Source organism: Lactuca serriola, chromosome 9 (genome assembly GCF_051521515.1).
Source record: "Lactuca serriola cultivar US96UC23 chromosome 9, Lser_US96UC23_V15, whole genome shotgun sequence".
NCBI classification, from domain to species: Eukaryota; Viridiplantae; Streptophyta; class Magnoliopsida; order Asterales; family Asteraceae; genus Lactuca; species Lactuca serriola.
In genome coordinates, this window is record NC_136416.1 from 145,499,893 (window position 1) to 145,522,857 (window position 22,965).

General features: G+C 33.5%; 2 protein-coding genes across 3 annotated transcripts; one reads left to right on the plus strand and one right to left on the minus strand.

Annotated features, from left to right (window-relative positions):
* Positions 1–9,412: 9,412 nt before the first annotated feature.
* LOC145072442 (uncharacterized) lies at positions 9,413–14,592 on the plus strand. Its single transcript, XM_079018861.1, has 5 exons — positions 9,413–9,811; positions 10,551–10,804; positions 10,901–11,137; positions 12,131–12,348; positions 14,112–14,592. Exons 2-5 carry the CDS (start codon positions 10,559–10,561, stop codon positions 14,371–14,373), a joined length of 963 nt encoding a protein of 320 aa, XP_078874987.1. The 5' UTR covers positions 9,413–9,811; positions 10,551–10,558; the 3' UTR covers positions 14,374–14,592.
* Positions 14,593–14,816: 224 nt separating this feature from the next.
* MLO13 (Seven transmembrane MLO family protein) lies at positions 14,817–22,008 on the minus strand. 2 transcript variants are annotated; one of them, XM_079018859.1, is made up of 13 exons: positions 21,837–22,008; positions 21,696–21,753; positions 21,259–21,587; positions 21,123–21,168; positions 20,952–21,034; positions 20,789–20,863; positions 20,622–20,710; positions 20,464–20,513; positions 16,834–16,874; positions 16,541–16,735; positions 15,468–15,535; positions 15,338–15,398; positions 14,817–15,218 (listed from the first exon to the last, which is right to left on the minus strand). In XM_079018859.1, the coding sequence occupies exons 1-13, from the start codon at positions 21,957–21,959 to the stop codon at positions 15,006–15,008; spliced, it is 1,431 nt and encodes a 476-aa protein (XP_078874985.1). In that variant the 5' UTR covers positions 21,960–22,008; the 3' UTR covers positions 14,817–15,005. The 2 variants fall into 2 exon arrangements, with proteins under 2 accessions (XP_078874985.1, XP_078874986.1); XM_079018860.1 differs by lacking the exons at positions 14,817–15,218; positions 15,338–15,398 and having other exon boundaries at positions 15,464–15,535.
* Positions 22,009–22,965: the final 957 nt, after the last annotated feature.

Here is a 22,965-nt window from a genome sequence, read left to right on the forward strand (position 1 = left end):
TATGTCAAAAAGCTTAAGGCCAAAGAAGACACAGTTGGAGAAATCTTTTCTCACACAGGCCAAGTCACAGCCTCGATTGCAAACCTATTTGAGAAGTTCGTCGAGTTATTTGATGAACCAGAGAAGGCAACTCTCTTAGAAGCGAGTGCAGCAGACAACAAAGTAGCTCATCTGAAGCAACTCATCGAAGATACTGCAAAGAGAATGAATGAAGGAGGATCAAGTTCTGACGACCCTCCACAGCACGATACTTCAGTTGAGGGGGAGGACACATCTTCGTCATCACAGGCGAGCTCACATGTTGAGGGGGAGAACTATTCTCCAGCTGCTCCCGAAAGCTCATCTGCACCCGAAAGTCCAGTGGTACCCGAAAGCTCAACACCGCACGAAACTCCTATAGCTCCAGAAACTCAAGACACACCTGAAACCTTATCTGTCGAGGGGGAGAATGTAGATATGTCTTATGACTATGATAGTCAATCTGAACTAGAAGAGATGGTAAACGTTGAATTGGATCCATCCTATGATCCAAATTACCCTCCTCTTGTGAAATGGACCAGAGATCATCCTGTTTCTCAGGTTATCGGTAATGTCTCTGAAAAGGTCCTGACCCGATCATAACTAAAGGCAAAACAAACTTCCTTATTTTCAAAAGTAGAATTCTGTATGTTTAACTCCTTCGTCTCAAAAGTTGAACCAAAAACAGTTAACACTGCTCTTGATCACTCTGATTGGGTTCAAGCTATGCAAGATGAACTAAATGAATTCGAAAGGAATAAAGTTTAGCGTCTCATTCCAACTCCTCAAGATGCCTCAGTTGTTGGTCTCAAATGGGTCTTCAGAAATAAGATGGACAAGGAAGGCAACGTGATACGAAACAAAGCCCGTATGGTAATGAAAGGATACTGTCAGGAGGAAGGAATCGACTATGAGGAAACTTTCGCTCCTGTCGCTAGGCTGGAATCCATTAGAATATTTCTTGCCTATGTTGCACACAAAAACTTTGAGGTCTACCAAATGGATGTCAAGTGCGCATTTCTAAATGGAGAACTTGAAGAAACCGTGTTCGTGGAGCAACCTCCTGGATTTGTCAATGAAAGGTACCCCAATCACTGTTACATTTTGGACAAAGCCGTATATGGATTGAAACAAGCTCCGAGGGCCTGGTATGAAACGCTAACCAAGTTTTTAAAGATGTCCAAATTCAAACAAGGTTCGGTTGACCCAACCTTCTTTCGTAAGAAGGAAGGTAACCACCTTATGATTGTTCAAATTTATGTCGATGATATCATCTTTGGCTCAACGAATCCTAGCTTAACGACTGAATTCAGAAAGCTGATGGAGACTAAATTCGAAATGAGCTCAATGGGTCCAATTAACTGTTTCCTTGGTTTAAATATTAGACAGGGACCCGAAGGCATCTTTATTAATCAGGAAGCTTACACGAAGACTCTCCTTTCAAAATTTGGCATGTTGGGAGATTCAAAGGTTAAAGTTCCAATGGCGTTCGGCACCAAGCTCACTCCATCATTGGATAAGCCAGTAGTTGATATTACGCTATATCGCCAGATGATCGGTTCACTTATGTATCTTACTGCTAGCAGGCCTGATATCATGTTCTCCGTTTGTTACTGTGCTAGATTTCAGGCGAATCCACGTGAACCTCATATGCTTGCAGTGAAGAACATACTTCGTTATCTCAAGAGAACTACCTCTTTAGGTCTATGGTATCCATCCAACTCAGGCTTCTTCGTTCAAGCCTACTCCGATACAGACCTTGGAGGTTGTGGACTAGACAGGAAAAGCACCACGGGAGGCTACCAATTCCTAGACGGGAAGTTGGTTAGTTGGCAATCAAAGAAACAGACATGTGTATCTCTGTCTACCGCTGAAGCAGAATATATCGCAACTGCCTCCTGTACCTCTCAAGTGATTTGGATCCAAAGTCAACTCCGAGATTATGGACTCAATATGAAAAAGATCCCACTATATTGCGACTCAGAAAGTGCAATTAGGATCTGTCATAACCCAGTGCAACACTCGAAGACTAAGCACATAGCACTAAGGTATCACTTCATTAAAGATCATGTGGAAGATGGGAACGTCGAAATTCATTTTGTTCGAACCACTGATCAACTGGCTGACATCTTCACCAAAGCTCTTCCTGAAGCATCGTTCAACAAAATTCTACAAGGGCTAGGTATGATGGAATCGGAGTCAGTACCAAACATTACCTCTCAAACTCAAAAGTGAGAAGCGAAATAGACCGAACATTCGGGTTCGGGTCTTGTACTAATGTACCGAAATGAACCGAACGCTCGGATTCGGTTGAATAATCTGCTTTTCGCTCATCAATCAAAAGTAGTTTTCTTGGTTGTAGATCTTATGTATAATTGCTCCAATTGCATTTATTTTATTATCAAAGTTATTCTCTTTTTAAAACCTATTTTCTTTGACAACCGAAATATACCGAACGCTCGGGTTCGGTTCCAAAATTCTTCTTACCCGAAATAGACCGAACGCTCGGGTTCGGTTCCAAAGTTTTTTTTAAAACCGAAATAAACCGAACGCTCGGGTTCGGTTCCAAATTTTTTTCTTCATCTTGTGTCTTATTTTTTATTTCATATTTTATTTAAAATTCCAAAAATATTTTTTTTTAAATTCAAAAACTCCAAAAATATTTTGTTCTTTATTTTCTTTTTGGCTTTAATTTTATGTGTGTGTTCGTTTATGGGGAAATTATTATATTAGCTAAGTGTCCCTAGAAGCATGCTGCTGTATGTGTCCAAAGCCTCACCTGATTCTGAATAATCAGCCTTACTGACTTGGTATAAACAAACATTGTCTTCCCAATTAGGCTTCCTTATTTCTTACACCATCTACATTTCATTTCTCCATCACACTCGTTTCACATACGTAACCCTTGAGACTCTCAGAAATTACCACTGAGGTTTATGGTTACACAATAACTGTGTTCATGATCTTAGTTTCGTGCCACTACGAGATAAGTGAAACCCAAAATTCAATACCCAATACGAATTGACGGTGAACAATTAATTTGCTCTAGTTTTCACCATTGAATTGACGGATGTATCTTAACGCTATCTCAAGTTTTTTCTTTTGTGTGATTCCTATGAAACTGTTACAACCCATAACATTTCTTCCCTTAGAATCCGGTTTTAAATTTTTTTGAGTTTTTATATTCCCAGCCAGTTTAAATTATTCCCAACCTACTTGTTCAACAGACTACACTGGTCTCACAAGTACTTCGTTTACTTTCTATCTTATATCAAGATTAGGAATGTTGAATTGAAGCGAAAGCCACCCTAATAAGCCTAATTAAAAGAAGTCTTTCAACACTTCTTAATAAGTGTTTGATCGTTATTCAACGGGAAACCACACAAACACTTTAAGGTCTCTCTTGACTTTGAAGGCAGAGATTCGTGCCCGGGATCATTTGTTTCGTGTCTTTATTGACATCACATATTTCCCAAAAATTATTGCTTTATTTCTTTTCTTTTACACCCTTAGCACGAAAATCTTTGTTTTTCCAAAATTCAGGTTTTATTAATTACAAGGCATTTCACTTGGATTGGCAGTCGATTAAAGGTTGTGGTTGATTTTAATCCACGTGGCGGTATTTTTCAAAAGATGTCGTTACAATTTAAAGGGATAAGATGAAGACATGCTGACTCGGGCGGGAGTCTAATCGATTTGATTTCAAACGGCACAAAAGGGAACGCGTGCGAATTGGAACCGTCTCATCTCCAAATGGCGCAGAAGGGGCGCGTGTGAATCTGAAACGGTTCATATCCAAACGGCACTTGATGGGAGGCGTGTTCTTAGGGGTCTGACACACTCTCTCTCATGCGTGATCATCGGCTACCCCAACTGTCACGCATTAGTCAACTCCGGAAAACTCTTCGTTTTTCGATAGACGATTTGGGAAGATCTTTCTCTCTTCTTACCCCATAGTATAAAAGGAAACATCCTCCACCGTTTACCTCTTTACTGCAATTAAAATTCCCAGAGCGCAAGAAATCCCTGAACCTTCACTGTTCATCAACTTCTCCACTTTCTTCAAGCAATGGCAGATTCATCTTCTGTTCACGCAACATCCCACATACTGCCCATTCGCCCACAACAAAGCCTAATCATCGATTTATCCCCTCATGTTTACGATGCCTTCATGTTCCCCATTATCGAGTGCTTGAAGTTTTCGCCGATTGCTCCTGCACTTACAAGAGCTGAATTCGTTCTGGTGGAGTTCTTGTCGCAGATCTTTGCGACTGCTCACTACGACAAGGTCGTTGACAGAATCTTCTTTGATATTTTTCAGCACAAGGCCTCGATTTCAAAGCAAAGATTTTGCTCGTTGTTAGGGTTTGAACCTGATTCCTCGAGGGTTAACCCTGAAACGATTCCAATGGGGCATTTGTTCAACATGTTTTACAACATGGGTTATACAGAGGTGCTTACTTCAGTCGCGAAGTTCAAGAAGTCGTGCCTACCTCCACAGTGGAACGGGATGTTCACTGTTCTATTCAAAGGGTTATCTGAAAGAAGCGCTGGATCTGATGGTGCCAGTCGGTTATTTTTGTCAATAATGTATGGTGTCTAAAATGGCATCAACATGAATTATGGGTCTGTTCTGTGGCAACAACTCATCCAGAGTCTCTCCTCTACATCCAGGCATTCTGAAATTTCTTACGCTAGGTTCTGGACTTTGGTCACGAAATGGGTGATGGACAAGTACAACGTCCCCATTGTCGCTGGTGCTCCAATGTCTTCGATTGGTACATTCCATACCACGAAGATCATTGTCTCAGACGCTTCAAAGTTTCCATTCAACGGTTCAATTCCGGAAACTATGTATGGAGATGTTCCTGCTGATAGTCGCATTATCCAGACGTACAAAGGATTCAAGCGTTCTGGTCCGAGGGATCTCACTCCGGAGATGTTGAAGTCTATTCATGACGCCGACAAGCCTGCTTCAAGAGGAAAGAAGGCTGACAAGGGGAAACAGGTGGCGAAAGGGGCTAAAGGCCCTTCTCCAAAGAAGAGGAAACCAACCAAGGCTGCTCAGTCTCTGCAGCCAAAGCGCCGAAAAACTCAGCCCAAGCGAAAGCTGATCATCGCTTCCTCCTCAAGCGAGTCTGAGGGCGAGAGTTTGGATTCTGACGATTCTCCACGAGGCAACACTCCACCCAGATCTCCTACCCCAAAGGTTCATGTCTCTATTTCTCCCATTAATTCTCCACCTAGAGCCATTCCTATTTCTATTCCCCCCCATAACTTCCACTACTTCAATACCACCCACTTCAATCCCAATACCAACACCAATATTCACCGAAGCAACCACAACATCCACTGCAGATGTTAGAGCCAATGTATCTGATACGGGGGTTCATACTGATGCACCCGAAACCACCCCAGCACCTGAAACCACAAAAGCATCCGAACCTACACCTATACCCGAAACAACCCAACCTGAACCTACCCATACTTCAGCTCCACCAGCTTCACCACCACTACCTTCTCCTGGTCATGTTTCAGAGGGTGACGAACCTTTCCTTGGCGGGGAAAATATGACGTTTGACTCGGTCTACTATAGTCCGTTTCAAATACAGAGTGATAACGATGACGATGCTCCTGTTACAAAACGACATCTCAAGGAGCTCCATGACAAAGTTGATTTGCTCATTGCCTCCTCTTCCACCTCTCAGTCATCCCTTTCTGAAGATGCAATTCAGAAGATTGTTGACGCTTTCTCTAAGGCTCAGCAAGATTCCATTGCTTCTGCAACCTCCGCCATCGACGCCTCAATAAAAGCCTGTCAGGCTGCGACCGAAAAAGTCGATAAACTATTTTCTGATGCCTCTTCCCTGTTAAAGTCTTTACAGGAGAGTGCAAATGCTGCAAAGACTACGTTGGAACCAATTGTTCAACAGTTGACAACGTCTGTCTCAACTGAGTTGAAGTCCTTCGCTTCATTTCGTCAAACGCTTTCCGACGACAACTCAGCCTTTCGCACAACCATAGACGAGCGTCTCTCGAAGCTCTAAGAAGATTTGGCTGCTGAGAACTCTCTTATGGATGTTCTTGCCAAGAAGACCACTGCTCTGAAGGTCAAGAGTGTTCAATTCTCCCATTCTCAACAGGAGATTGACTCTCTTCGGTCCGAAAGGGATGTGATAAAGACGGGTGTTGCGGATGTCCACTCAGCCATCTCAAACATCCTCGAAGCACATGATCCTATCCTTAACTATTCTGTGAGGCGTACCCTTGCAGAGAAGCTCGCTCCCGCCCTTGCCCTGTTAAGCAAAATCGAAGGGTTACTTGATTTCGTGTCCATTCCGAAACAAGGGGGAGAGAAGGAGTCTGTATCCCAACCACCTCATTCCTCAAAGGCAACTCACACTACCGAACCTCCTCCAGTAGGCCAAGCCTCCGGTTCGGGTGTGAAAGACAAAGGCAAAAATATTGCTGAGGAAGAAGAGGAAGAAGACAAAGAAACAATTGCCGACTTGTTGAAGCGTAGAAGTCGATGCAATGAGGCTGATGTCAGTGCTCGTGTGGCAAAAGAGGCTGAAGAAGCTGAACGAAAACAGAAGGAAGCCCACGACCTTCTTGAGAGTAGGAAAACTCTTTTTCCTGCTTGGACTCTCGAGAGGATGGTAAAAGAAGCCATCGACACACCGAATATCTTGTGGCTGGAACCTGTAATCTCTTTTGATTGTTCCAATATTGTTGACTCTCAGTTTGACATGCCACTGACCCGAAAGGCGTTCATCTTTCATGCCTTCTCCAACGTTGCAGAGTTCCCTCATCCTCATCCACAGGTTGATCGGGCCTTAATCGATTTCTATTTGAAGGCTGCTCAACCTCAGTATCAGACTTGGAGCGCTCAGAAGATTATCAACGTTCGGGTCTTGAAGCCGTATACTGAAGGGAACTTCATTAACATTTGGTTCAAGGTACTTCGGGGATCTGCCAAAACCGAACATGCCATTTCCCTTGCAGATCTTCCAAACCTCAATCCCCATGATTGGATAATCTTGCACAACATCCTTCTAACCAATAAAGCTGAATACGGTCCGATCATCGACCATCTCAAAAGGATGCTGGTGTGCTACATCATGGAAGTTGCACTGATGGATCAGGAGATAGCAAGCGTATTTAAGAAGAAACCAAAAATATCTCTTGTTGGCTCGGCCATTGATCTGAACCAAATGCAGATGGGTAGAATTGACTCAAGAAGGAATTCAGTCATGTTCACCAGAAACGAAGGACAGAAATGTCTTTTCGCCTTGGCTGACAAACACCTTTACACCACTGCCTGCTTAGAGCATGTTTTGGGGATCATCCACAGATGCAAGCAAAACTCAGCGGATGATGTCAAGTACTTCGATGACATGATACAGTGGTACATTCGGTTCAGACAGACTATTCTCGCTCTTATCACACGTTTGTTTGATACTGTAAAGAAAACACCCGCTGCTGGCCCAAGCAAGAAGAAGAAGTAGTCTCGCTCCAATTTGACGCAAAGGGGGAGATTGTTGGGTCGTTTTTTGTATTAAGTATTGCGTCTATTGGGCTTGTTAGCTAGTCCGTTTTTGTATCTCCGGTATGGACCTGTCCATCCGTGAGTATAGTAGGGTTTATTATAAATATAGGTGCTTGCATGCATCTTAGGTTAACGATAGTAACGATAGATCAGAGCATTATTTAGAAGTTTTAATTATCGTTCTTGTAACCCTAAATCCTCTACAACGGAAGTTCTTAGTCGAGCTCTGCTGAGGATTGTTTGAATTAATCATTCGACACATTGTGATTCAATCTTGTCTTGTTTATTGTTTTATGTTCTTCGCACTACCTGTTACAAAGATCTAATCGATCTTCAAGTTTATTTAATAACTTATCATATAGAAATTTCGAAATTCCTTTCTGAAAGGGTTTTTCTTGCTGTGCTTCTTGGAGCCTTGGGTCTGACTACATTAGAGGGATTCTTCGTTAGGTCCTTTATCCTTTGTAAGAGCTGACAATCACATGGTCTCAATCAAAAGATCAAGAGGTTAGTGTTTTTATCCTTCATTAGTTAATTATAATAGTAGGTTGCTATAATTAGTAAAACCTAGATCCTAAGGTGCGTGTATACATATGAGTTTATTTGTTTATTCCACTGTGATCTTGTATGTATAGATGTAATAAAACCCAACAAGTATATGGGGAAAACCTGCATATTGGTAGTCCCGAGCCGGTCTCAAATCAATATGAAAACCATTCTAATTTTTTTGGAACCGATCTCGGATCGATCCATGCTTTTTTCTAACCTATCTCGAATGGTTTTTTTGTTCGGTCTTATTCGGACCAGTCTTTTTTTGATCTATTCTTTTTAGGACCAAACTTGATCTTTTTCGGTTTGGTCTCGTGGTATTTGTGTGCCTTTTCTGGTCCAATTTTTGTGTTTTTGGTTTTTTGGATTCGATTTAGGTTCTCTATTACAAATACATACACTAAAATGATATATTAAAATTTAAAATGCCACATTAAAATTTAATAAAAAAATGAAATAAGTTGGAAAATATATAATTAATAAATATATGATTAATAAAAAAAATATGTTATAAACTTGGGCTTTTAGTGTTTTTTAGACCAAAATGGTCCAATCACTTTTTGGATGGACAAGGTTTTTTTTTTAATTGGTTTGAAACCAATTATTTTTTTTATGACTATAGAGGAGATAGATTGGCTTTAAATATGAATATGATATAAGAGGGTGTTTGAGATTATTTTTGAAATAAGTATTTTTGAAATGATTTTTTCGTTTTTAATTTTTTCAAAAAGTTAAAAATATCAAAAGATGTTTGGGAAATAATTTTTTGTAAAGAAGAAAAAGACAGAGTTTTCAAAAATTAGGAAAATATGACTTTTAACCTTTTAAAAGCTAAATTATACTTAAAAGTCAATAAATACAACCTATATATTTTTTAAAAATAACTTTTGGCTTTTGCTTCATTAAAAGCTAAAATCAAAAATAACTTTTATAAAAAAAACTTTTAAGCTTAAAAAATAATTCCAAACACCCCGTAAACAACTATACTTAAAATATAATACCTTATTCAAGCAAAACATATGTTTTAATACAAATATTAGTTAATGACTTAATTCATATGTACATAATGCTTCTTTAGTTGAAAAATACTTGTAAATGAAACTCAAAGACTCAAAGTTATAATTGAAAAAGGAACATATGAAATATATTTTGAAACCATTTTGAACTACAACTTTGGCATGTTATAAGATTAAGGCTCTTAACCAAGTAATTTACTTGGGAAATCGGAGGAGTTGGTAGGCAGTTGGTCAAAAACATAGAAGGTTCTTTTCCAAGAATCCAAGTCATACAAGTATTTGATTAATTCTGATAAAATATTTTGTGATCAAATACTATACAACTAAGAAGAATGAAGAAAGATAATGGCATATTCTTCTAAAATGGCGTACTGGTTTACACTTTCTTGACGATACATCCAATATTCAAATTTCAAACTACTCCCTAAACTAGATTACAAGGAAGCCACCCTATGAGGCTATGATGATCAGCCACCTTTTTCAGTAAAATCAAAAGCAAACCACGATAACCCTCTTTTCTTTCTCTCTCTGATACACCTACAACCATCCCCAATTACTAAAAAGATCCCTCAAACCCCAAGAAATTTTGAAGGGAAAGAGACAGCGATAAAGTAAAAAAAGTTGCCGGTGTTCTTCTGCTCAGGCAACGGCGCAACGCTTCCACGTTCACCGCCTGATTGTAAGTGTTCTCAAAACCCTTTTATTCATTTCGTCTCCATGTTTAATTTATCTTTTGGCAATTCTTTTGGATGGATCATTCAGACTTCATGTAACCTTAGAAAAGAATCCGATTCCACATTTTTTTTCTCTCGTTTTCCCTTCTAATTGATGCAGCATCTTTTCGTGCATGAAGCTAAGCTGCGATTTGGGTTTAGTTCACTAATTTCATGCTTAATAAGGGAAGGATTTTATAAACTAGGGCAAGTTTTAGCGAATTTGGGTGGAGTCCCTGATACCTTAAAGCAAAACTTTTACTTCTCGAGGTTAAATCTACTTTTGATTTTGGAAATCGGAACTTTCCATTTCTTATCTACAATTAGATACGATGAGTTTTCATTTTGAAATGTTCTGTTACCTTAAAACAAGAACCAGTATGCAATCTGCAACATGAAAACAAGTTTATTCAGGCGACATATGCGAGTTTAATTTTTTGGTTGCGTTTGGGACTCCATCCAAGAACACTTACGAACTCAAGGATTTTAAGATGTTTGAGTAAAACTCCTTTGAGAATTTTACAATTTGGTTATAACAGAATTTAAATTACACTATATCATCGGAAGTAACATGAAATCTTTATGGAATCAATCTGTTAGTAAATATTTGTTTATTATACTATTATCCTTCCATTTCTTTCTATTACACCATTATTCAAATCATGATTATTAATGGTTGAACATATATCTTCTTCCATTTAATAGATCTCAAGATGCCATCACAAGTGGATATTACAAAACACATGGCAACTAATGGAAATCTTTCAATGGAAGACAGTGAACACGTGAGATTGGTTATATCAAATGAAAGGACAACAGAAGCCGAAATCTTGCAACTTCAAACTGAAAATAGAGACACACGAATCAAATGGTGGATCAAAGCTATCACTTTGTCCATTATTGCTATTATTTTATCAATTGTTTTCTTGAAATGGGGTGTGCCATTTCTTTTTGAGAAGGTATATAATATATTAGTCTTCTTATATTACTATACCCTCAAATTGTTGTACTATTGTTGTCCGAAGGGTATTTTTGTCATTTTGGTTTTTGTGTAGGTTCTTTTACCAATGTTGCAATGGGAGGCAACCGCGTTTGGTCGCCCTGTGCTTGCATTGATTCTTGTAGCTTCTTTGGCATTTTTCCCGGCTTTGTTGATTCCTTCTGGGCCTTCCATGTGGCTTGCAGGGATGATATTTGGTTATGGAATTGGATTTGTGATAATAATGGTTGGAACAACTATTGGGATGATTTTACCATATCTTATTGGTCTACTCTTCCGTGATCGTATCCATGTAAGTTGAACCATTCATCAAATGACTAAAATACCCCCCTCCCCCTTAAATATAAAGAACTTACCAAAAAAGGGATAAATGAAAGAGATGACATTCGTTCTTTTCTATTAATGGCTACGTTTGGCACACCACAGCTATAACTTATTTTTTGAGTTTTTTTTAAGTAGTAATGTTTGGCAAGCCAAAAAGTAGCTTAAAAGCTACTTAGACTAGTTTTTAGGAGCTTTTCTTAATATTTTCCAAATATACCCTTAATTAATTGTAAATGTAACATTTTTCTAAATGCCCTTTTATGTCATTATATAATATATATCTTCCTGCTAGTATTTACCAAACGTCATTTTTATCAGCTAGCTTTTCAGCTAACAGCTAGCTTTTTAGCTATCAACTAGCTTTTCAGCTAGTACGCCAAACATAGACTAAACTGTTGTAGTTTTATTTTTATTTTTATTTTTTTATTAGGACATTATATGGACCACAATTGGATTTCCTAATTATAAGTATTGATTACAAATGGGTAAAAAAGGAAATTTTGACTGAAAACTTACCAAAACAGGGTCTTTAAGATTTAGCAATCTACTTCTATTTGTTTATATATTATAAGCATATATTTTTTCTGTTTTTATTTTTATTAAGGCGTTGTACTTTGAAAATTCTATCCGATTATAACATTGAAATTTCGAAAAAAATCTCATTAGGACATTATATCTGGAAAATCTAGCCAACATTTTACTTTTATATTAAACCACCTTACTTACAGAAGGCACTATTGAGATAACACACTTTATCTTACTTTCATTTCTTTCTGTTACAACATTGTAGTTTCATTTTTCCTTATTGAAAGAAACATTGTACTCTGAAAAAATATCTACCTAATTATACATTACATTTTCATTTTCTTTCTTGTTATTAGGATATTATACTTTGAAATATGTACCTAATCATAGCAAAGGTTTGAGTATTTTCTTTAAATTTGTGTTATGTAATTTGCAGCAATGGTTGAAGAAATGGCCACAGACAGCTGCCATGATTAGATTGGCTGGAGAAGGAAATGGATTTCAGCAATTTCGTGTTGTTGCACTCTTCAGGATTTCACCATTTCCTTACACAATCTTCAACTATGCAATTGTAGTCACAAACATGAGATTTTGGCCTTATCTTTCTGGATCTATTGCAGGAATGATTCCAGAAGCCTTCATTTATATCTATAGGTAATAAATACCTCCATCTCTATTTCTATAACACTTGTTCAATTATAGGCCCAATGTGCTTTCATTAATTTCTTTATTATTTATAGTTAAATAGCATCCTATTACATCATTGTTTCAAATCGTAGTTTAATAAAAAAAAAACATAATGCCATAAATTGAAAGTACAATGCTATAATTGGGTAGATTTTTCAAATTCCTATTACAACATTGTACTTTGAAAAATTCTACAAAATTATAACAATGTTATTCGTATACAAAAAGTAATTTTCATCTTTCCTAATTGTAACATTGTCTTTGAAAATATACCCAATTATGGTGATGTCATTTATATATAAAACAATCTTCACTATTATAATTTGTTTGAGATGTTTTAAAGTAAAATGTCATCATAAAAGTTAAGCAATGTTATCCATATACAAAGCAATTTCATATCTATACTTGTGTAGCTTTTTAGAGTATAATGTGCTAATACAAATTAAATGTAAACTATAATGCTAGAATTGGGTATAATACATAAATAAATGAAAGTATGTTTCTGTTTCTTGTATTTATCCCTTCAGTTTATCATTTTTTTGTGCACATTTTTTTGTCTTTTTGTTATTAACTTTTTCATATTACAACATTGTACATTGAAAAATCTACCAAATTATAGTAATGTCATCAACATACAAGCCATTCTCAATGCTATTGGATTTTTCAAAATACAATCTCCTAAAAAGATTTTTTTAATAGTGTAGTGCTATAATTTGTAAATTTTTTTTAAAATCCAATGCCTTCATAAGAAAACAACAGAATGTACAATGCAGTAATAGAAAAATAAAACCAAAGTAGAATGCTGCAATACATAAATAAATCGAAGTATACCATTTATTTCCATTTAGCCCTTTAATTTTAGGGTTAAATGCAAACAATCTACTTTCAGTGATTTGTTTATTCTAGCATCCTACACTCATTTCTTTTTATTACAGTATTGTATTTCCAAAAGTCTATTAGCAACATCATCAATATAAAAAGCAATCTTCACTGCTATAATTAAAAAGGCTTAGTAAGAGAATGAAAGGCTTAATAAGATTATTATTATTATTATTATTATTATTATAATTTTAAATGACAATGCTATAATTGCTAGATTGCTAGATTTTTCTGATAAAAAGGCTTAATAAGAAAAAAGAAAAATAAAAACCACAATGCTACAATTGCTAGAGTTTTCAAATAAAAAGGTTTAATAAGAAAAAAACCCAAAATACAATGCTGTAATAAAAAGAAGGGTTAATCTAAAAAAAAACCTTATATTTTGTGTGTTTTCCGGATTAAACCCCAATTTTTTTTGTCCAAAAAAGACCTTGTATTTTTTCATTTTTCCGATCTAGCCCTTTTAGTCATTTTTTTTCCAAAAAAAATTGTAAAGTAGAGGGTTTTTTTGAGAAAAATTAAAAAGTTTGAGGGTTTATTTGGAAGCATTTAGAAGGTTGAGGGATTTTTCAGAAAAAAATACAAAGTTGAGGGCTTTTTTCAGAAAAAATGAAAATGTACAAGGTCTTTTTAAGGCAAAAAGTAAATTTGAAGTTTAATGCGGAAAAAACACAAAATATAAATTTTTTATTTATTTTTTTTTTTGAGATTTACCCTAAAAATAAACAAAAGTAGGATGCTATAACACACAAAAAAAAACTGAAAGTACATTGCTATTTCTTGCAATTAGAGACCTATGTTATACTTATTTTATTTTTTTTATTTTTATAACCCTTGAAATATTTATGCAGTGGGCGATTAATACGGACATTTGCAGACGTGCAGTACAGAAACCATACGTTGACTCCATTAGAAATTATATACAACGCCATCTCCCTCATCATTGCAGTTGCAATGACTATTGGTTTTACGATTTATGCTAAAAAGGCTCTAAAAGAACTTGAAATTGAAGAAGAAAACAAGGAAACAGATGGCAATAATATAGAGCTTGAAAAACTTCCACTTGAGAGACAAAAGCAGTTTGGGTTTGGATTACATTTGGGTTCATCATAGCTTAAAATTTGGTTGAGTCATATAGACCATTGACTATAGAGTGGTAGTGTGTAAATTACTGACATGATATGGGGGCTTTCTTGTAATTAACCAATTGCGGATGGAAAATAAGAACCGAGGAGAATGAATACTACTATATAATATAGTTTTAAGATCAAGGTATACACTTCTTCTATCTGTGTTTGGTATATGATGGAAATGAAATCGACTGTTTTTGAAGGATTGCGTTGGTTTTTTTTTTTACTCTCTTGAAAAATTGTAACACTGTCATTTATGTAGTTTTAGTGAGGTTTTTTAGATATTGTTTGATCACAAGTAATTTATAGTGATTTTTAAAGTAACTAGAAAAAAAAAATACATTTTTATTATAGTTTTGTTTTGTTTATCTTTAGTTACTTGATAATTTAAACTGCTTTTAGTAAACGACCTAAACAGTATTAGTATATCAAATTATAGATTCTTTTCTCGAAATTCTTTGGATAATTCACATATATGAGACAAATAATTAAATTCTGAACATCCACCTCAAATCCAAGTGTGATTTTTTAAATCTATAATCATGATGCTAATTTCCGTTGAACCAATAATGGTCAAACTTGATCTTCCCCATTGTGTTGTATGAATGTGAATGTTTAAACTTGTTCTGGAATTGGAGTTAAGCTCGAGAGCTCTACAACTGAGGCTGTAGTTCCATGATCGGTTGTTACTATTTCATCGGTCAATTGTGGTTGATTTCGTAATCCATGGGAATGAGTGCTTGCAGCATTTGATCTTTCTCCGACCCAATCGGAAATGAGGTCAAGTGCAAATTGGTCGAATACGCTCGGTTTAAACATGCTTCCCATCTGTAACATATAATAAATTTCAAAAGTAGTTATATACATATTTGCATATTTGCTCAATGCTCAACACCAAAAGAAAAGAAAAAAAAATGAAATTAGCTAATTCCATTGTATAAACATACCTGGGATACAATTGCATATAAGGGTAACGTGCTATAACTGCAAAGCACTTGAACAATTGCCCTACACATATGACTAGTCATTAGAACCCTAATTGAATATAATTCCATGTTTCATTTCAATGAAACTTACCCAAGAACAAGTTTAGTGACAATGTAGCCCACTTTATCCATGACACATGAGTCAAATCCATACGTAGTCTATGCATATCAATAAAGATGTTAATACATATATATATATATATATATATATATATATATATATATATATATATATATATATATATATATATATATATATATATATATACCTCCTACATTTTATTCCTACAATTATTCCTACCCAACTAAAATTATAACAAATCATCATTCAATCTAATTTTATTTGACATATTCCTAATATAGCATTGGTGAGTTAGTTAAAAAAAATATGGAATTATGACATTTGTTATAATTTTATTGGGTATGAACATTTATAAGCATAAAAAGTAAGAAGCAATTTAATTTCTCATATATATATATATATATATATATATATATATATATATATATATATATATATATATATATATATATATATATATATATATATATATATATATATCCCTATTCTAATCTACTATAATAAATGAAGGTTTTTTGCCACATGTCATCTTCTCATTCATTTAGACATATGTCATTTTCTAGAATTTTTAATTTTTCTATTTTCCACTTGTCATTTTATTGTATTTTTCATTTTATTAAATTAAAGCTCCATATTTAATATATAAGGTAATATATATGTAAGGTATTTATTAGAAAGGGTTTATATATGTAATGTATTCACTACATTAAAGCCTCATTAATTTTAATAATTCAAAAAATTTCTCATTTTTTCTTATAAATTCAAAATTTTCAAATTGTTAAAATTTTAAATTTAATTTTTTCTAAATTAACCCATGTAATACATGGGTCTCACACCTAGTAAAAGAATAGTTTTAATCTCCATTTGACATGTGTCACTCTAATACAACTTTTCATTAATATCATGTCTATATTAGGCAACACTTCATTTAAAATATTTGACAAATAATTTTTGAATTTCTACTATGAAAATTTAATTTATTTTCTAACCGTGGTTTCCACGGGTTATAAACTAGTATATATATAAAGTAAAGAGATATATCTAGTTAACATTTAATGAGAAAAAAGGAAACAAAGTCTTACCCAAACCCAAAAAAAGAAGCCTATTTCAAAAGCATTTTGAAACAAGATGAAGTGAATCAAGTAGATGATGATCATAGGGTTATTGAACCAAAAATGGTCGTCTGAAGGTTTCACTGCATCCGCGCCTTTCTCAACAACATCTCTTGCCAAGATTGTAATGATGTGTTCTAGATGAGCACCCACAAGGAGTAGAAGCTATCATGTTAATGACAAACCAGATTCGTAATTAAGTTACTATGATTCCATCTATATTTCATTTGTAATAAATGATAAGTTTTCATACCCAAACTTACAATAATGGGCAAAAATGACAACCAAAAGTATGTGTGCCAACCTGCATTTTGTATACAAAATGGCAAAATTTTGTTAGGTTTTGATATGTATGATTTTATATCATTTTCTAAAAAATATAATGTCACATATCAAAGGATATAATTTCTTTTGAAGTTTAATCTAAATTAATATTTTAGTTCTTAGATAATCATTTGATGGCATTAGACTATCTCCATTGCAAAATTACTATTTTTTGTAGATATAAAAGAAGATACAAATTCATCTCCAACTTTATGTTATATACTTAATTAATAGTATTTAGGGAAAATTACCTATAGGTGAATATAGTTCTTATTTTGCATACATTTAATCCATATTGTTTTTTCTTGTAAAATAAGCCCTTTAAAATGTTGTTTTGTACACATTCAGTCCTTATCACCGGCTGCCGAAGGTTATGACCAATTACTCCGGGTTAATTTCTCGGTTTGTATACATCTAGTCCTTAATTTTTTTAGAGTAAATTACACGAATAGTCCCTATGGTTTGGGGTAATTTGCACGTTTGGTCCCTAACTTATTTTTTTAACTCGAAAAGTCCTTACTGTTTGTTTTTGTTACGCGCTTGATCCCTACTGTTTGTTTTTATTACGCGTTTGGTCCCTGTCTTACCTAAAAAAAACTATTATTTAAATAGGAAAAAATGATGGGGTAGGTAAGGTAAGGTGACAGGGGTGGGGTTGGGGGTGTATTTATTTAAATAAAATAAAAAATCAAGGGAAAAATAGTTTTTTAGGTAAGACAGGGACCAAGTGCATAAGAAAAACAAACACTAGGGATCTTCCAAGTTAAAAAATTAAGTTAGGGACCAAACGCACAAATTACCCTAAACCATAGGGACCATTCGTGTAATTTACTCATTTTTTTATTATAAAATAATTCATTGGTGTGTACACTTTCAGTCCTTATGACCGGTTTCTTTAGGTTTTGCTCATGTGACATCCTATGTTGTACAATCATTAATGAAGTGTTCTCATACGTGGGTCGTCCCTTACTTATATCAGTAACCTAATTCACGAATCGGTGAAATAATGTTGGTGCACTGGTTTTCTCCAAGGAGAAAATGTCTTTGACTTTAGTTTCATCTATCTCCATAGTAGACAACAATATTCTTTATGATTTTTTTTCTCAACTTGAATTTGCACTTCCAAGACAAAATTACACATTGGAAAAAAGTTTAGAATCTTTCATAATTCTTTGGTTGAGGTTGAATCTCAATCTCTCTCTCTCTCTCTCTCTCTATATATATATATATATATATATATATATATATATATATCACTTTTGAAAACTTATACACTTAAAAAAATTAAGAATATATTTTTTTGTCAAAAAGATGATGCAAGGTTGGAGATAAATCACAGTATAAAAAATATTGCACTATTTTCATAAAAAAAGGGTGTTATGTTTATATTTATTATATATTAGTTTAAAACCCATGATTAATTAAACTTTCACAAGAAAAACTGAAAATTATTAATCAGTTATTTTAAATAAATTATTAATTAAGAGATATTTTTTTTAGTTATATAAAATTATAATTATTGATTTAAATAAATACCTGAAATTATATCACCTTATAATTTCTATTAATTTTATTAAAGTTTTTATTCTAATATTATTAATTTAATGTAATTAAAGTGAGAAATTTAAAGTTTGAAATTTAAAATGGAGAATCTATGTTGACATATATAGCAAAAGTAGAATAAAATATGCATTTATTAGGCATAATAGGGTGACACATGACGAAAGAAAAATAAAACTTTTCTTTTATTAGAATAAGAAGATTATTTTATATTTTTAAAGTTAAAAATTTCTATTTATTTGGACATGTGATTTTTGTTTTCAGTTGTATTTTTTTTCAAAACTAGAACAATAACAAAAGTTTGTAATTATCGTCTAATTTTATTAGAATAATGATTGGATATTTAATGTATTTAATTAGGTGTAGTTTTTTGTTTTTTTGTTTTTTTTATCAATCAATCAATCTAGGTTCAATTCGTTTATTAAGATGGTTGATTAAAGACATTTATTAAACATGTTGAGTTACGTTGAAATGTCTAAACAAAATAAAAATACAATTGTTTAAAAATGATAAATATATAAATATATTTTTAAGGACAATTTTAGAAATTGATTAAAAAAATTTAATATTAAATGACACATGAAGTAGCTTTTAGATTTGAAGTTTTCGTTTAAACTAAAGGTTATGCTAAAAGTTAAACGCTTGTATACTCCCAAACACTTCCAAACATGCCAAACAAGTTGTATTGTTTTGAGATTTTCAACCAATTACTTAATAGGGTAATTTATTTTTCATTTTTTACACTTTAATCATTAATTTTTTTTGTCTACATCTGACCATTTAACTTTTTTTTTTATCTATATTTAGTCCTTATAACCGGCTACTCAAGTATAAGCTGGAAAAATAACTTACTAGGATAATATAATTTTAAGTTTGTACATATTTAGTTTTTAATGTCTTTGTAAACATTTAATCATTATGACCGGTTTTTTTAGGTTTTGCTCACGACATCCTACGTAAGACAATTATTAATGTGATGTTCCCATACATGACTCATCCCTCACTTATATTAGTAACTTAATTCACAAATCGGTTAAATACTGTTGGTCCCTTAGTTTTCTCCAAGCAAAATATGTTTTCTGCTTCAGTTTCATTTATCTCCATAACAAAAAATGAGATTATTTGTCTTGGAAGTGCAAATTCAAATCGGGAGGAACCATTCACAAAGAATCTTGTGTAGAGATAGATGGAATCGAAGCCGGATACATCTTTTGCGTGGAGAAGACTAAGGCACTGGCATTATTTGACTGATTCTTGAATTATGTTACTAATATAAGTGAATGACAAACCACATATAAGAACACCTTAATAATGATTGTCTCACGTAGGATGTCGTGAGCAAAATCCGAAGAAACCGGTCAGAAAGACAAAATATGTACAAAAACGGACTAAATGTATACAAACTGAAAATTATATTATCCTATTAAGTTATTTTTTTTGTTAACCTAGAATAATCGATTGTAAGGACTAAATGTGAAAAAGAAAAAAAAGTTAATTGATTAAATGTTGAAAAAAAATAGTGACTAAGGTATACAAAATGAAAAAAGCAAGTTGTATAAATTTGACTAAGTGACAAGATAATCTCTTAAATCTATGTGAACATGGATTTTTTATTCTATTTTTAATATTAATTGCAACTTTTTTATTGTATTTTTTAGTTGTTTATTAGTATTTACATTCTGTTATGAAACTTTTCAGGAATAATTGGTTTGGTCTATGAGAACTAAAGTAAACATCAAGAATAATTGGTTGCTAAAAGAATCAGTTAGCTGTTTTAACCAATAGTTAAGTAGCTTTGTTAAATTGTATTGAATGATAATGTGATAATGATCTATGTTCGATACTTTTTCATATTAAAGATATATGATTGGATATTGATATTTATTTGTTGAAGCTAGCAAATTATTTTAAAGATATATGATTGGATATTGATATTTATTTGTTGAAGCTAGCAAATTATTTTTATATATATCTTATCTACATGCGGAAGTAACGAATGGAGTACGTACCACTAATGTTGAGAAGCAAAAAGATCACAACAAAGAGCCACAAGTACCAACTGCCAGAAAATGTTAAAAGATGAACAATAACAAAATGTCAAATTTCTTTGATCTAAATATATTTACATGGAATGCCTATTAAAATTGTATACAAATGATGTTTTTACCTTATGCCCACGATTCTTTTATAATCAAGCTCTAGTGTTCGTAACAGGTATTTGTGAAAATTATAATTTGGGTTACCTGGACAATGTTCCTACTAGTCCAAAACAAATTATATCAAAAGATGGGTTCAAAACCGGGGAAAAAGTAAAAACGGTTGTACAAGTTTTACCCTTATGAATCCTGATCGAAGTGCAATGTAATCGGACTTGGTCACTGATCCATAGAATTGCTTGAAAAATGATACCTACAAACAATGATAGATTCATGATTTTCAACAAGAATAGACTTACTTAATTGGTAGTGATATTGGAACTATTAGGATGTAGACTCACGATCCATCTAATTACTGGCTTTTTTCTGTAATGCCCCATAGTACGTTGTGTGAAGAATTGTCTATGATGAAGATGAACATGACCTACATTTTAAAAAGTATCACCCATCTATATATCTTCTGATTAAAAAATTCAAAATCAAAAGAAAGTTTGAATGAAAAGGAAGTTTACCATTTTTGGGGTGGATTGAGTTCTCCCAATGCTTCCACTCTTGTATCTATACGAGACGACACATATTATATGATCAAAAAATAATCCTTATGTATATACATCACATAATAATAAAAGAATATAACATTAACATTACTTTAGCAACTCCAAGGGCCATGGTAGTGGCACAGAAGATGACATGTACAACTGCTAGAACGAATATAAAGATATGAAGCTGATGAAGTCCTTCTAATGACACCAATGGCACTTTTCCCTGACTTCCACAATGTTGTGTACCAATGTCTTTGGCTAGAAGATGTCTCCCAAAATGAAAGTTTAAGTTTAAGTGTCCAGTTTTGGAAGGAGTTTCTTCTTTTCTTTTGCATGGAAGCATGTAATTTGCGAGATGTGGTGGTATACAAATTTTGCTTATCGTATTTTGAGAAACCGTCAATAATAACGATATGAATCCCAATAACATCAGTTCTGAAAAAACGTTTTGCATAAAAACTAAACGTTATAAAAACACAAACATATTTATTTAGTAATTTAGAGTCAACTTTCTATTGGCGGGAATATATATAATATATAAACCTTCTTGAAGTTTTTGCAAGGCCTCATAAAGCGCGTCTTGACCTCTTTGCTTTAACCACTATATGCAACCATTGAAACACACAAAGTTGTTTAGTTTACATATTATGTGATTTTTGTAGAAACTAAGAAGATTAATTGTACCTTGCCAAGATGATGAAGGCCACGTTCTGCAAGTAAGGAGATGAGAACAATGATGGAGCAAATAACGGCTACAATCCATGTTGGTGTGTACTCCAAAGATCTGGATTCACCGGATTCAACCATGGTTCAACCAAGAGTAGAAAATGGAGGGAAGGTGAAACAGAAATATAAGAAAAGGAAACATGTTGTTGATTAAGGATGTATAAGAGGAATTAGATAGATGAGGGGCAAAGAATGTGTGATGCTCAAGGTGGAGCTAACCAAGTAAAGAACAATATCACTATTAGAATCTTTCAAAGTTTTAAGCTTGGTTTTTTTGTCTATCGATGAACACTTTGACTATTTTAAAACGAGGGAAGCATATGATATGACCCAAATTTGAGGTTTGGGTTTTTGGGAATCGTTCCTTCATTGCTGTTTTGCTCTTATGCTGAATAACTATTTGGGTTTGGGCTTTATTTTGAATTTTAAGGTCAAAACTGAGGCATGTTTTACTTTGGGAAATAAATTTTCCTTTTTATTGGAAAAATTGAAATGATATACACTTAATATTGCAACTTATTTGTACAGCTTATATCCTTGTAAAGATCCGTTGAACATGGGGTTGAAAAAGGAAAGTGGAAAAATGCATATGACTTATTATTATTTTTTTTTGATATATAATAATAATAATAATAATAATAATAATAATAATAATAATAATAACAACGATAAGGATCTTTTTTCTATAATTACTATGGGCATTTGATTATATTTAAATCTACAGAAGTGGTGATACCGTGAACTACAATCAAAGTACATAATTATATGGTGTATCACCATAATGTCCGAATTCGTCTTTCCTGTTAATAAGTTGTTAAATGCCAAGGAAATTTAGTCATCTTTAGATATTTGCTCAAAATCCTTCTAAAGCTTGTTTCGTATATATACTAAATTTGTTTCATTTAAATATATTATATATAAGCATATTCAAAAGGCTCTCTATTTTATCTCTATAAATAATTACTAATATAGACTAAATCACAAAATAGTCCATGACTCCATGTGACGATAAAAATTGTGTACGTTGTCCGTACAAATGTTTTTATTGGAAAATGATTGCAAGGTTAATTATCTTTTTCATCTCGTT

Excerpts from the sequence above, each read along its gene's own strand:
- MLO13 (XM_079018859.1), bottom strand. The coding sequence starts at position 21,959 with ATGGTTGAATCCGGTGAATCCAGATCTTTGGAGTACACACCAACATGG. Across the intron at positions 21,588-21,695 it reads CTTGCAAAAACTTCAAGAAG|AACTGATGTTATTGGGATTC; the intron begins GTTTATATATTA and ends ACGTTTTTTCAG. Across the intron at positions 21,169-21,258 it reads TGGCCCTTGGAGTTGCTAAA|ATACAAGAGTGGAAGCATTG; the intron begins GTAATGTTAATG and ends CGTCTCGTATAG.
- LOC145072442 (XM_079018861.1), top strand. The coding sequence starts at position 10,559 with ATGCCATCACAAGTGGATATTACAAAACACATGGCAACTAATGGAAAT. Across the intron at positions 10,805-10,900 it reads TGCCATTTCTTTTTGAGAAG|GTTCTTTTACCAATGTTGCA; the intron begins GTATATAATATA and ends GTTTTTGTGTAG. Across the intron at positions 12,349-14,111 it reads GCCTTCATTTATATCTATAG|TGGGCGATTAATACGGACAT; the intron begins GTAATAAATACC and ends ATATTTATGCAG.